At 36.5% G+C, this 13,931-nt stretch overlaps 1 protein-coding gene across 1 annotated transcript in view; it reads right to left on the reverse strand.

Annotated features, from left to right (window-relative positions):
* WDR64 (WD repeat domain 64) overlaps nucleotides 1–12,555 on the reverse strand; it is a 65,295-nt gene extending 52,740 nt beyond the window's left edge. Inside the window, exons 1-5 of the mRNA XM_009871800.1 lie at nucleotides 12,405–12,555; nucleotides 11,569–11,699; nucleotides 4,569–4,671; nucleotides 3,945–4,051; nucleotides 1,072–1,101 (exon numbers count right to left, since the gene is read on the reverse strand). Coding sequence (XP_009870102.1) covers nucleotides 1,072–1,101; nucleotides 3,945–4,051; nucleotides 4,569–4,671; nucleotides 11,569–11,699; nucleotides 12,405–12,555 — 522 coding nt within the window. The remainder of the gene's footprint in view (nucleotides 1–1,071; nucleotides 1,102–3,944; nucleotides 4,052–4,568; nucleotides 4,672–11,568; nucleotides 11,700–12,404) is intronic.
* Nucleotides 12,556–13,931: the final 1,376 nt, after the last annotated feature.

Here is a 13,931-nt window from a genome sequence, read left to right on the forward strand (position 1 = left end):
TGGTGCCCAATTCTGCCATGGCTGCCAAGTACCACCCTACTGCCCCAGCAAAAGACCTCTAGATCCACTGAGGAATCATTCTAAAATTAGTGCTTATTGCTCAGAGAGGAAAAGGACCCTGCAGCCACATGTTGCTCACTGCAGCATCAGGCTGGCACTTCAGCATCTCCAGGGACGAGCATCAAACATTGTTCTGATCCTACCTTTGCATATGTGGACTGAGGAAATACTTCCTACAAGCAAAGCAGGGACAAACTACCAAAATTCATTCCTGTAACACAGCTGTAGGAGAAGCTCTAAATTGATTCTAGTAAAAGTTTCCAAAAGGTGATAGTTCCCAAGAATGTTACTCACAGTTTACCTCTCTGTATCGATCCCACAGGTCAGATTACTCCTTGCAATAAATTAAATGCAACCCAGGCCCAGAGCTCTTTTCTCAGTTGGAGTAGTAGGGCCTCTGGTCTAGAGTACTTCTATTGCGTTTTAGAACATCCACAATATGTGAGAGAAAATCAATGAAATGCAGTGCCCTCTGGAACAAGATACCTACACGGCCTTCTAGGGCACTTTGTTAGGACTGATGACCATTCTCTTGTCTGTGGGTCACCTGAAGGAAGCTCATGACCTAAAAACTGCTGTGGTACTCCTGGTGTGAAAATGAGCTTTTTGAAGTATATACTGTGTAGCCAACCAATTAAGCTAGCAATATGTAGAACTGTTTTTTCTCCCAAACAACTTAGAATTTTTCTTATTTAAATTTTACAGTGACAATGAAGTGTTGGATCTTAGAAGAAAAAGTTCTGGAAGGATAAAGTGTAAGGGACAATTTGGTAGAAAAATCTGCATTTATCTGAGGTTTCTTTTTATCAGGGGAAAGATATCAAGTTACTCAATTGTTTCTACAGTTAAATGGAATAAACTGAACCTGTTTGACCTATGGCACTCTATGAAAAATTACGCAGAAGTCTCAAGGTTGGGTAGCATTAGAATAATGCTCAGTTTCTAATTATTTCACTTTAGTACCTACTGATTTTTAATTAAACTAATTTAACAGGAGGAAAATGAACTTACTTCAACACTGATGGTTGCCAGAACATTCATCTGAAAAAAAAATATTGTCACAACCACAAGTTAGCAATTAAATTAAAAGTCTAAACACAATCAGCTCTCCTGTATCACAGGCAGAACAGAACAACAATAGCCAACAGAAAGAGTTCACAGTTAAGATCTTCTTAGAAAGATCTTTAGCGTACCTCCTGACTGTTCCCCTATATATAGTGAGGAGCTTTCTCTTACAGTTGTTTCATGGCTTGTTTGTTTTTTTTTTTTGGTTTGTTAAATTGAGATGTTGGAGTGAGCAAAATACGTAAAAGAAATACCATTTTTTTTACAGTGGAGTACAGATCACCTGTTCTTCTGATGTTTCCTCAGCTGCTCTTCATAAGACTTGTGCTCGAGACCCTTCACCACCTTCGTTGTCCTTCTCTGGACATGCTCCAGAACCTAAAAATCCTTTCTATTGGGCCCAAAACTGAACACAGGATTCGAGGTGTTGCCTCACCAGTGCCCAGAACCTGCTGGTCTACAAATGAATATTTCTTTGCCTTCATTTCAATTTCCAATAGCCCCAGATATGTAAGAGAACATGGAATTTCTTATCACAGCAAGTAGGGTTAAGAGAAGTCTCCAAGACCTTGTAGACAATTAGATTCACTAGCAATTTACATAGTGGATAACAGAAGCATACCAGTAGTAAAATAGGAGATGATCTTGAAAGCTATCTTGATGTATACAGACTAAATTATCATTCTTAATGCCATCTACCATGACTGACACTAATTATTTGCTGATAAAAAATCTGACTAAATCCTATTTAACTGAAGTTTAATAGACTGACAAGCAGTGATATGGTTTGCAGTCTCTCTATTGTTCCTATTCTTATGTGTAAATTAGTTTTTATTTTTTAAAAAAAAAATTCTCAGTTTCTACCCAATATCCAATAAGACCTCAACTAGGTTGTCAACTGACTCCAAGGATATAACACACAGAATCGTCAGAGTTGGAAGGGGCCTCTAGAGATCATCTAGTCCAACACAACCATTAAGGAAATTGTCGAGTTCTCTTTCCTTTCAAAAAGCAAAGACAATAATACCAAGTTGATCTTATGGAAAGCTTAGTTGCACTGGACATCAATTTATGCCAGGGTGAATGAATAGCAGTACCTGTCTCTTCCTTCCATGTGTATGTTTCTTACTAGTGAAATGCTCCAGAAGTGGCACAGTTAAAATCTGTATTATATTAGATTCACTAATTATATCTGACCAAATATTATTCATTCATGTAAATAGAAGACACTGAGTTCTGAGCATCGAGAAATACCCTATGTTTAATAATCTTAAAAATAAGCCTTCCTGTCTATTTGTCAATGCAGTGCTCATGAACTCATATTTCAGCCTCTCCACCAAAAGCACAAGTCCCATCAAGCAGCACTTTAGAGAAAGCATTTTCATATTCCCTTACCAATATGCTGCAAAGCCAAACTAGAAAAAAAAAACTCACTAGCTGAGGTTTTAAGGCCAGGTCTCCTTAAATACTTGGTCTGAGCAAAGAAGAATGATACAAAAGTTGCCAACTCTGTATTTGCTGTTCTGATGAGAAGTCATATTCTAGCAACAGGACTCAAATGACTGCAACGCTAGAGAACCAGAATTTTCTCTTGCTTGCATCAAGATACAGCAGAGCAATTCTAATGAAGTCAAAAGTCATTTGCTCAGATCAACTGAGATCAGCGATCCTATCATGGGTAAATGACTGCTGTTATAATGCCTTAGCAATTTTCAGAACACACACTTTATAAGTGGGATTTGATGTGTCTAATTCACTGTGTTAAGCAGCTGGGTGCAAAATCACTTACGCTGCAGTCACTGATGTCAGAATGACATCAGTCCAGCCTATTCAACTTGAAAACAGCATGGGAGGTAGGAGGTGGGGAAGAGAGCTATTTTTAACATTATACTTTGTGGTATTATTATTCACAGGTATGTAAGAGGGATAATGCTTTAGAGGACAGAGAACTAGGCTTTCAAATAAATTGTTTCAGTATTTACCAAAACGGCAGTACTGCTTTGTTGTTTAATCATCCACAGGCGACCTTTCTTGCTTTAGATGCTCCCGTCATAAGCATTTTGCACCAATTAGCTAAAAGCCCTAGAAAGCATTAGTGCTGCTTTAAAGCTTTACTGTATTTTCTGAAACAATTTTTAATAAACTGGTTGTATTAAAAGTGTACAAATGTAAAGCGTCGATGAGCATAAGTGTGTGTGTACCTCATAGTATCTAGAAGTGCATACCTCTAAATAGTAATATAATCATCTGGGAGACCCATTTACAAATTCTACTTTAACAGTATCTTGAGCCTAAACTAGTTAAAATGCTAAAGAACTCCTTACAGTTTCCTGATAAGAGTAACTGTGCAGCAGTGTTACATAGAGTGTCAGAAAATTCAAGATTTTCAAGCTTCTAGATGTTGCTGTATTGAATAACTCTTCTTTTCAAACAGCTCACAAATATTTCTGTTCATTCTAGATATTCTCAGTAGCTGTAGAAAATAGTTGATTCTCTGGTTTCTACTGCATATGCAAATATATAGCATATTTTATATTAAGGGAAACTTTTGCTAAAAATAAATGCAGATTATATTAAAATTACTTCTGTTAATAATGAATATTATTTATTTCTGCCAACTTCTGTGGACTCTTCAGTAGGTTTATAATTGAGACTAACAAGGTATATATTTCCTACTGTACTTAATACAGAAAAAGTTAACTTTACTAAAAAACTCTAGCTTTTTGGGGGGAACATTTGCATGCTAGATCACAGTTCATTCAGTTCCCATATACATTGGTTAATGAAATCAAAAAAAAGTTTGTTTGAGTTAGAATTACCTGGTTGTCAAAAATAGTTAACACTCCTTTCTGAGAGGATGTTACTGTGAAATCCAGATGGGGCACCCTCACTATAGCCTTAATCACATCATCTTGTCCCTTGGCAACTGTCAACAACAAAATATTACTCTTCATCTTATAGACACAGAGAATCTAAACAAATAGAACCAAAATATCAAGAACATTTTCTCTTCCTGGAATAATGTGTATTTCAAGTACCATCTCCAAGGCAGTAATGCATTATATCATAGATTATCCTATACATGATTTAAATAATCATGTTGTGGTTTTTAATACCATTAACGCATTATGAATATGCTAGTTCTTTCTACATTATTAAAAAGATAGAGAAAACAAAGAATAGCTGCATAAATAAATAGTCTGAGTCAGGCAAATTCATAATTTCAAAAAAAATTAGAAAATAGAGAATTGGGCACAGCTGCAGCAGCATTTAGAAATGCGATGAATTTAGTAAAAAAGCATAATATGGAACACATAAGAAGAAGCAGAAGTGTGAATAATAAGCAAAGGCAGACTTGCAATCTTATCACTGTACTTTCAATAAAGTATGCATTACATGGTATTAAAAAAAAATAACTTCGGGAACAAGATGAAATATGTCACCTGTGTGAGTAATCTGCTGTTTTTCAGATACAAGGAAAACCATGTTTTCATCATTCAGCAGGGAAGACGTGGCATCAGTTTCTCCTTTGAAATAGCCAAAAATCTAGACACAAAAAAAAGCAAAAAAAAAAAGCAAGCAATTTATAATAAAACTACCTCTGGAATATATGTTTAGATGTATAAACTCAAAGATTTATCTCACGGTTTTATCATTTAAAATTCTTTGAGGAAACATCCTAGTGTTATTTGCCTTAACCATTAGCTGTCAATATGACTTTAGAGTGCTGAGATCTGCTACTCAGGCACAATCTCTATTCAATGTTTGGAAAGAAGCCAGCATACACAGGGCTTCTAGAAAGAAAAACGATCTAATTGATAAAGATCTTAGTACAGCTTTGCCTTGTAACGATTGTTTGTAAATAATCATCTTCAATTTCCTGTTTCTAGTTTTACCTACTTGTGCTTCTGCAGCTAGACCTCAGCTAGAAAAAACAGCAAAAGACAGACAAATCAGACCTCTCTATACTTATAAACTGAGAGATTCAAAGTACTATAGTGGCTTAGCCTACAAGGAAGAAGAACTTTTCCATAAAGATATGTAAATTCCCACTTGCCTGAAAAAAATAAAAATATTAACTGCATTTTAAAAAATTCTTTTTCAGGCATCTCCCTAAGCCTGGGAATATTCCATTTGTAATGATCATGATGGAAATTCCTACATAGGATATTCAGGTAAGAAGCTCATTTCTGTTCCAGGGTGTGACAATACTTCAGCTGAAATGCTCTCCAAACATCAGGCTCTGCACTCAAGAGTAGGTTAGAAATTTCCTCAGGAAATGAGTTCAGCTGCACTCAGCTATACACATTTTTCTATCTCCTTTCTCATACTATGGACATTATACATTCTCACTTTCTTTCATGAGATCTATGATCTAAAAACAATGCCCCTTTGGATGCAAGGAATACGCTTGCACTTTTTTCTAGTTCAATGTTTTTTATGTTATACAACAGAATTCTCATTTTTCTTCTTTGAGAGATTCAGATGTACATCTTAAAAAAAAAATTCTTACATAACATTACTCCTCACCTTGCATTTCACAGCTCCTTCCTTACCATGCACACAATTATTATCTATTGTACATCATCAGTCAAGACATCATCTGTCTATTATAGCCCCTCACATTCCTTTTTCTATTTTCTTGTAATATCACCTCATCCTTCCATCATATATCCAAACAGGATACAGGATTTAGTATCCTAAATTCCCAGTGTATGCTCCTCTTACAAAGGCATCATAACATAATCTTCACAATACCCACCATAAATTGAAAAGTGGTAATATTAGTAATTCAAACATCTGGACTGGGTTTCATGTTATACCATTTTCACAGTTGATTCTCACTGTTCTAAGTTCCATCTGAATCCCCAGATTGTTGAGTGTTAAACTGAAATGTTCTGAAAGAACTGGTGTGGTTAATGCATTATAATGGAGTGTGTCCCCAAAAAATCAAAAACATACTCTTGCCGTTATCATCAATTAATACTCTTGTGGCAGGTTTTGATCTATACTATGTGTAAATAACTAAGGGTAGATCCTAATTTAACTAAAGAGAAGATTTAAAATTATTGTAATGTGGTGTTTTTTAAACAAAAAAAGTGTCCCTTGAGTATCAGTATACTGTTGTGGAGACTCCTTGAACACAGAGGTACTTGAAAAAGAGAAACATCAGGAAGATACAGAAATAGAAGTACTCATACAAGGCCATGATCTTCTAGATCATGGAAATATATTTGGAAGATTTTGTCAAGCTAAAGAGAGGCTAGATATGGAGAGGTAAATTTGAAAAAATTAGATCTGTGAGAGTGAGAAGAGAGGAACAAAGGGTCAGGAATAGAGCTCTGGGGAATGGAGGTGGAGGGAGAGAGAGACAGAGATGACCGAAGTATCAAAGGAACAAAGTGACACGTATCCCTCTTCCTTGACTTTCAAGACTGAAGGCATGCTCAGCAGTGCCAAAGCAGCAGGGGAACTCAGAAGAACAGGGACAGGCCTTTCAGAAAAAATCGTTAGAAAACTGGAGCACAGACAGCAGAAACCACGATGGCTATTTAGGATCCTACAGAAAGTAACTGTTAGCAATGATACATTTGAAAAATTAAGTGAAAAACAGGAAGTTGAAGCAAGGTCAAGACCACTTACATTATTCACAGGGGATAATTAATGATATGTCCAAGCTGCAGTTTATAAGTGTGATTTTCCAATACAACTAGTAGTTTAATTAACATTATATGAATGAATGTGTCAGCTATGGGAAGCATGTCTGTCTCTTTCACTCTCTCTCTCAAGCAACAGCTTGTCTCTTCTAGAAGACCCAGAATATTTTCCAGTCTTAAAAGGCCAAGTATAATTTCAACAGAGTTTTCAAGCATGGAAAGATGATTTGCTGTCTTTTTTTTTTTAACAGAAAAAAAGACTTAGGCTGCTCAAATGTTTAATAGAGTCAGCTTGAAAATAAGAAACTAAAAATAGAAGAAGTGGTACTGATATGGGTGGAAGAAAAAAAGGGTTTATGATTTGCACCAGTAAGTAAACATGTACATCTTTGAATGTCAAGAGGTGAAAAAGAGATGAGACTTCAGAGCTGTGTTACAGCTACACTTATAAGCCTGTGGCATAGTTAGAAGAACAAAGAGCATTGGTTTAATTCCTGACATTAATAAGTCTGTGGGATTACCTGAACCCTTTATTAGAACACATTAAAATAAGCCGAAAAATATCTGGTTTGATCCAATCATTACAAATAGGATGTTATCACAATTATAGTAGAAAAAAAAGCTGATACTGAAGTTATGGTTGATGTAAATTTGGCTTAGATAACAATCAAATGATGAATGCAACAATTATTCTGTTTCAGTGTAAGCTAAATCTGGAGAATTCTAGGAGTCAGCATTTTTCTTAATCCAGTCTTCATCTCTCTATATATACGACTACTCAAAAACCAAATCTTATCCTTTTGTCCTGAAATGATCTTAACTTCATGTTCCAAAAGGTATAAATAACTTGTAATATATATCACCATCAGATTTTCCACCAAACAGAAAGAAAACAAAAAAAAAGCTAAAAACCCACTGCAGCTTTTCAATGCAGAATTATATTTCAAACTGTGCTGGATAAGTCTGTGTCAAGGTAAAGAAATCAATGTCAAATTGAAGCTAATTTAGGTAGTCTGATCTTTGACTGTTTCATAATTGAATTCTGCCATCATGGATTAATTTCCACTTACTTTATTTTAAATATTTCTCCCCACAAGAGAAACAAAATAAAATAACTCATTAACACTTTAATCCGTTTTCTTTTGAACAGGGAAACAACACATATTTCTATTTAACTCCCTACAACACTCAATATATTCTCAGTGATATCCATCTTCTACATGAAATGCATGCTGTGAGATGTTAAAGATTCATTGACCACCACACTCCTCTTTTCCCAAGAAAGTTTATAAAGAGGACATTTTGCTGTCATCAGTCAGCTCACACTTGGTAAAATTAGAGGAATGCTCATAGGAAGTGTTCTGAGGAATTTTATCCCAGGTAAATCAGACGGATTTCATAAGGAAACTAAAGAGGCTTGAGCTCTTTTATTAGACCCCACACATTGTGCTTGCTTGTGTAATTGTGTAGCCCAGGTAACTAATCTGATTGCACTGGAAACTCAGGTAAGGTTTTGGAGCAAAAGATACTCCAGTAAACAAACAGAGCTTTCCTTCAGTTCTTTCATAAACTAATGAGCTTGGAGATAATTTGTTACTGTTCTGCTTTCCTAAACAGAAAGGACTGTCAGCCTGACAGTCACCATGAATTCAAAAGTCCTTTTCTCAAATGGTCCCTGCTTCACATCCATAGAACATATCTTAATGTATGGGGTATGTGTCTAGCTTACCACAGCTACATAAGAGATTGTCAGATCTTTCCAAAACCATACAGATCTGTAAGAAGGTTGAAATGAGCTAGAGAATTTTGAATTGTAAAAGAACTTGACTAGTGCTGTAATCATACAGTACTTCAGCACACCTGCTGGCAGCTGGCTATTTCAAGACCTTAGCTTGTATATCATGTACCAGCAAATCCAGGAATGTCTTTTTTTCCCTCTAGTTTTGGAGAGTTTCAAAGAAATGCTGAGCAAATCCAGGACTTCACCTTCAAGTATCCTCTCATGTTGAAGGAGAACGGTATTAGGAAATTACCTGATAGCCTGATAGCAGTTGTTAACATGTAAAGAACAGATGCTGAGTATATTCAAGGTTCAAATAATGATGTGATGTTCCAGTGTAACGTAAAATGGAAGTATGCTAATGAATTTGTAGCTTGTGACACCTTGTCTTATGGCTTTAATTCCAGCAAGGACTTGCCATATGCACAATGCACCTATACTATCATAGGAGAGTTACTGTGTACTGGAAGTTATGTCTCATCAGCACAATTCTGTCTTCAGGTAAAAAATAAACAAAATCTCGTAACCTATGACAAGGAATGCTCTTGATACAGATTGGCTCCAACAATATAAAAATCAGAAATTTTTATAGAACAGTTGCTTCTAGAGCAAATGTTCATCATTTCTCCTAACCCATGCAAAAAAAAACCCAGCACCATGTTTAAAAGAAACAAGACAAATGTGTAAAATTGTGGATGCTATGGAAGTATCCTTTTCAGGTGGGTTCAGAATGACAGATTAAAAGTCCATCAAGGGATTCTAAACATAGAGTGCAGTAGCAACTCTGGAACAGAAAATCCTTAAGCTATGTGCAGGCAGAAGCTAGGAGGGCTAAACCAGATCTACTATTTCATAGTTACCTCATTCTTATACACCTTTTACAAAGATTTGCTATTTACCACCACTAGAGACAGAAAAAATTGATTACATGGATCTCACCCATCTACAGAGTCAAAGAATACATGAAGAATTCTCTGGTTAAAAATCTCTCTATTAAAATGTTGCCCTACCTCTAATACTTCACATTTAAAGTAATGGTCTGGTTTATCCCTGTGAAAAGAGGAAGACGAAGGAAAGGAAGCAGCAGAAAGAGAGAAAAGAGAGAAAAGAGAGGAAAGAGAGGAAAGAGAAAAAAGAGAGGAAGTATTTCTGATGCTAAACCTAAAGCTAGACTTACCCTCAGAGCACAAATTGCATACTGTAATCACAGAGACTTTCCATTTTGGCATGAAGCCAGAGGCCAATGCATATCAGTGGAGTAGTTCAAAAGAAGACCTAGACTTACTCAAGCTCCATGCTCCAAATCTTGCTGCCCTGTCTAGTATCTAGTATCTAGGAATCTAGTATATCAGACTTTGTATGAGGCTAAGCAGTTCTCATCGACAGTTCAGTGCTCTTTCACAAAGTAAGCAGGAAAAATGCTTTTATTTAATTAGGTCATGCTTTAACACGCATTCATGTGCATCTACATAATAGGCCCAAGGATCTTGGTTCAGAGGTAACAGGAAGGAACTTCCCCAGCTCATGTAGACCAGTGGAGTGTAATTAATGTTTAAGAAGAATTGTGATTTGCACATTCAGCTGATGTAGCAAATAAATAGGGGTAGGAAAAAGAAGTTCAGCTGCAGATAAATGTGTAACTTACCCAGGCTTTATTCAATTCATTCTAATTAACCTTGCTTCCCAGAGGTCCAATGGCAGGCCTTTAAGTGGACAGGTACCTCTCAGAGTAAGAAAGCGTGGAATAAGAAAAATCATGCATATTTGAAATGAAAAATAGTCCTGCTTGCCGAAATTACTGGACTGATTTTGTAACTGGCACAGTATGAGCAAATCTTGCTCTTCAGAATCTTCTAGAGTTATCAACATTAGTTCTCCCATGTGTTAAGCTGTTTTGCATGACAAATTTAGAAGTCTGAAATTACCCAGAGATAGTCAGTAGAAAAAACAGTACAGGGAATCTCTTAGCAAAAACCTTGTAGAGACAAAGCCGTAATTTGCAAAATATTCACATGTTTACCCACATGAAAGAAAGGGGAAAAGCAGGGCTCAGCAAAGGTCTTCCGTACTTAATCTTTCACTGACATGATGGCCTGAAGGAACTAGTCTTCGCTCTAGTGAAACAGGCTATGGATGCCTCTAGGGATTATTTACATATTTACAACTTCCACTTACATTGAATACTGATCTTCTGATGCTCAAGATTCATGCTCCAGGTTTTGGCACTAGGAACATAGGATTTTTCTTACTTAAACTAAAATTATAATAGTATAAGGCACAGAATAATGTAAGCTAGAAAGAACTAAATTTTTACAATATTACAAACTCCTTCAGCTCTGAAGTCACATGCCAGAATGGATATCATCATGCAAATTTCACAAAGAAATTCCCAAGACAGATTTTACTCTCCTATCTTTAAATGTCTTCCCTGGAAATTTGCATTTAATCAACAAATGGACAAACAGAAGTTTCTAAATTGTTTACTATTAAACTAAACATGGAGCCTACTTCTTTCTCAACTTGTTAAAATAAAATTGGGGGCTGGTTAGCTCAGTGGTTTGAGCGCGGTGCTGACAACAGTGACAACACCGAGGTTGCGGGTTCAATTCCTGCTCGGTCCCCATGTGCTGCCTTGTCTAGTCGAGAGGTGGCATCCCTGCCTGTAACAGGGAGGTTGGACTAGATGATCTCTAAGGTCCCTTCCAGCCTATGCCGTTCTATGAAAATATCACTTCTTGAATAGGATAATAGCAACAAGTAAGTTACTTTAAGCCACTTCTTCAATTTATTTTTGTGTAGCTCAGCCCCAAAAACATATTTTATCTAGTATTTTTTTTTAGTTTCATATATTTTTTTGAAATTAATGAGGCCAGGATAAACAACAATATGACAGTGACTCATTATGCCATGGAGCTCATGAACAACATATAATCAATAGATGAGTACTGTATCCTTTTAAGATCCTAAATAGTTGATTATATTTAATAAAGTTTTAAAACTCCTTACCTCACACCATTCTGTCTCTGCATCAAGGTTGTGGCAAATCTTCCTGAAAAAGGTCTTAACATTATGATCTTTTATTTCTGGACCAAAAAGTGTCTGTGTGGTTGTATAGAATGTATCATAGTCTATCTCATCTGTATGGGAGGAACAACATCCACAGAGTTAAAAACTGGCAGGCTTCAGCTTTCTTCCTTATCCCCTCTACCTCCTGTTTTATTTTTCCTTCAATATCAATGGCATGCATGTTCTAGCTCCTCACACTGTATTCACTAAAGCATTCTGAGAAAAAAAAAATCAGTCTTAACGTTCAGTCTTTTCAAAACTACCTGATTTGCAATGCATGACGGGAAACAGGTAGATAAAAGAATATGTAAAAAATTCTTATCTATTCTTTCTTCTCTTACTTTCATACCATGATTGTGGCTTGTTGATCTGAACCTGAATGGTCTCTGAAATAAACTTATTCTTCCATTCAACTATAGCCTCTTGCACTGAGAAAAGCAAAACTTTGCCTTTCTTATTTACAATTAAGCAACTGCATTTCCATAATCCATTGTGATTATGCTTTTACAGATCACTAGAAACATCGCATTGTTCTAACTTATATATGTAGCAACTCCACCAATTACATTTTATGTGCAATCACTATGGCATTATATAATTTGATCAGAAGTCCTAAGAGCAGAAAAGCATTCTCATAGCACAATCTGCCTATTTCCTGTAAAAATAAAAACTCACAGTTTGAACATTAATTTGATGTCTTCCTTATAGTCTTGGCTCTATGACACCTTCTCTCCATATGAATATTACACTTTCCCATCAGAAATAGTATTTCTTACCATCATCTTTAATATGCAAGCCTAACCTCTTCTTTGTCTTCTGGGTTACTATTTTTTCAACTAGTTCCTGGAACTGCTTCAGAGCATTCTCGAAATTCAGCAATGCAAGAGCAGAGCAACTCTGCTTAACACATTCCTTCTTCTCAGACATCCTTTATTAACAGAGTACAAGGTAAGAGGGAGAGCTCTTCTTACAGCCTGGTCCAAGCCTATCTTGCTCCTTAAATCTTAAACTTCCATGTGAGTCCATATGACATGAAGCTGCATGACAGGAATAAAAAAAAGAGGTGACTCTAGCTTAGCATCTCAGGCTGGCAAACACCATAGTGAACTTACATCACAGAATCCTACCACTGAACAGCCCCAGGTCGTGAACCAGGTCATTAACAACCTGGCATGTGAGACTGTTTCATCGTATCTTGTGCAATTTGTGATTAAACAGGCATGAACCTTCTCACTTCCAGACCCAGACAAGGATTTCATCAGGGTTCAATTCTCCTGCAGCTGGCACTACTTTAGCAATATGAGATCACACTCCCCACTAAGAATACACTTTGGAGACTAGCTGTTGCAAGTTTACTCTATCTTTCAGACTTTCGTACTGAGTGAGGAGGAAGGAAGATTATACCAGTTGTCTCTTAAGTTTCAGATTGTCTTCTTGCACACTGGAATATTTTCAAGTTTTCTGTCGACAGTTGCACACCAGCTAATGCGTTTAGGAACAGCTGCAATTGTGGATTCCCTTGGATCCACACATCATTTGGTGAGGAATGATCTAAACATTAGATGATCTTCCAACCCAAACCATTCTATGATTCTATTTGGATGGCAGAACATATTCTCCAGTTATATTTGCTCTGTGACAGGAGAACTGAGACCAGCTCAATGATATTCCAGCATGTGCTGCTGCGGCAGGGCTCAGGCAGGGGTCTCAATCTAGGTGGAGATGCCTGGTTTTGCAGTAGCAATAAAAGCACTTTACTAGGAATGTTAAGATAGAAATCATTATTCTTGTAGTACAAAGAGGCCAAAGACATCTGAATCAGTCAAAAAAAGAACTAAAAAACCACATTCTGATAGTTAGTTCTTGGAAGTAACACTGAAAGTTTGCTTTCTTAGTAAACCTCTCTCTCCATTTCTTGAACATATTCCTTTCCTCTTTGTCACATGCAAGATGATCCCTACTCAGTGAAGTAAAACTTCCAACCTAGAATCCCAATTACCCTGAGGAAACATTTTTTAAATGCATGAATCATTATGACGGAGATTGCAAGAAATCCATCAGTCCATTGACCCATGATGAAGTGGTGGAGATTTAGTTATTTTCAGCTGTCCAGTTGCCTCTCCCTTAAGATCTTACAGCCATTCAAACTCCTTTTACTTGTCTTACTTCCCGTCAAGTTATCGTTTCTTTCTTTCTTCTAACATACAACTAATAAGACCAGAGACAAAGTGCTGGCTCTTAACATGTGCATGCCCAATACTCATCTTAAATGGCTACTGTTTTGAAAATGGTCTGCATTTAAC

The sequence above is a fragment of the Apaloderma vittatum genome, unplaced genomic scaffold (assembly GCF_000703405.1).
Source record: "Apaloderma vittatum isolate BGI_N311 unplaced genomic scaffold, ASM70340v1 scaffold18736, whole genome shotgun sequence".
NCBI classification, from domain to species: Eukaryota; Metazoa; Chordata; class Aves; order Trogoniformes; family Trogonidae; genus Apaloderma; species Apaloderma vittatum.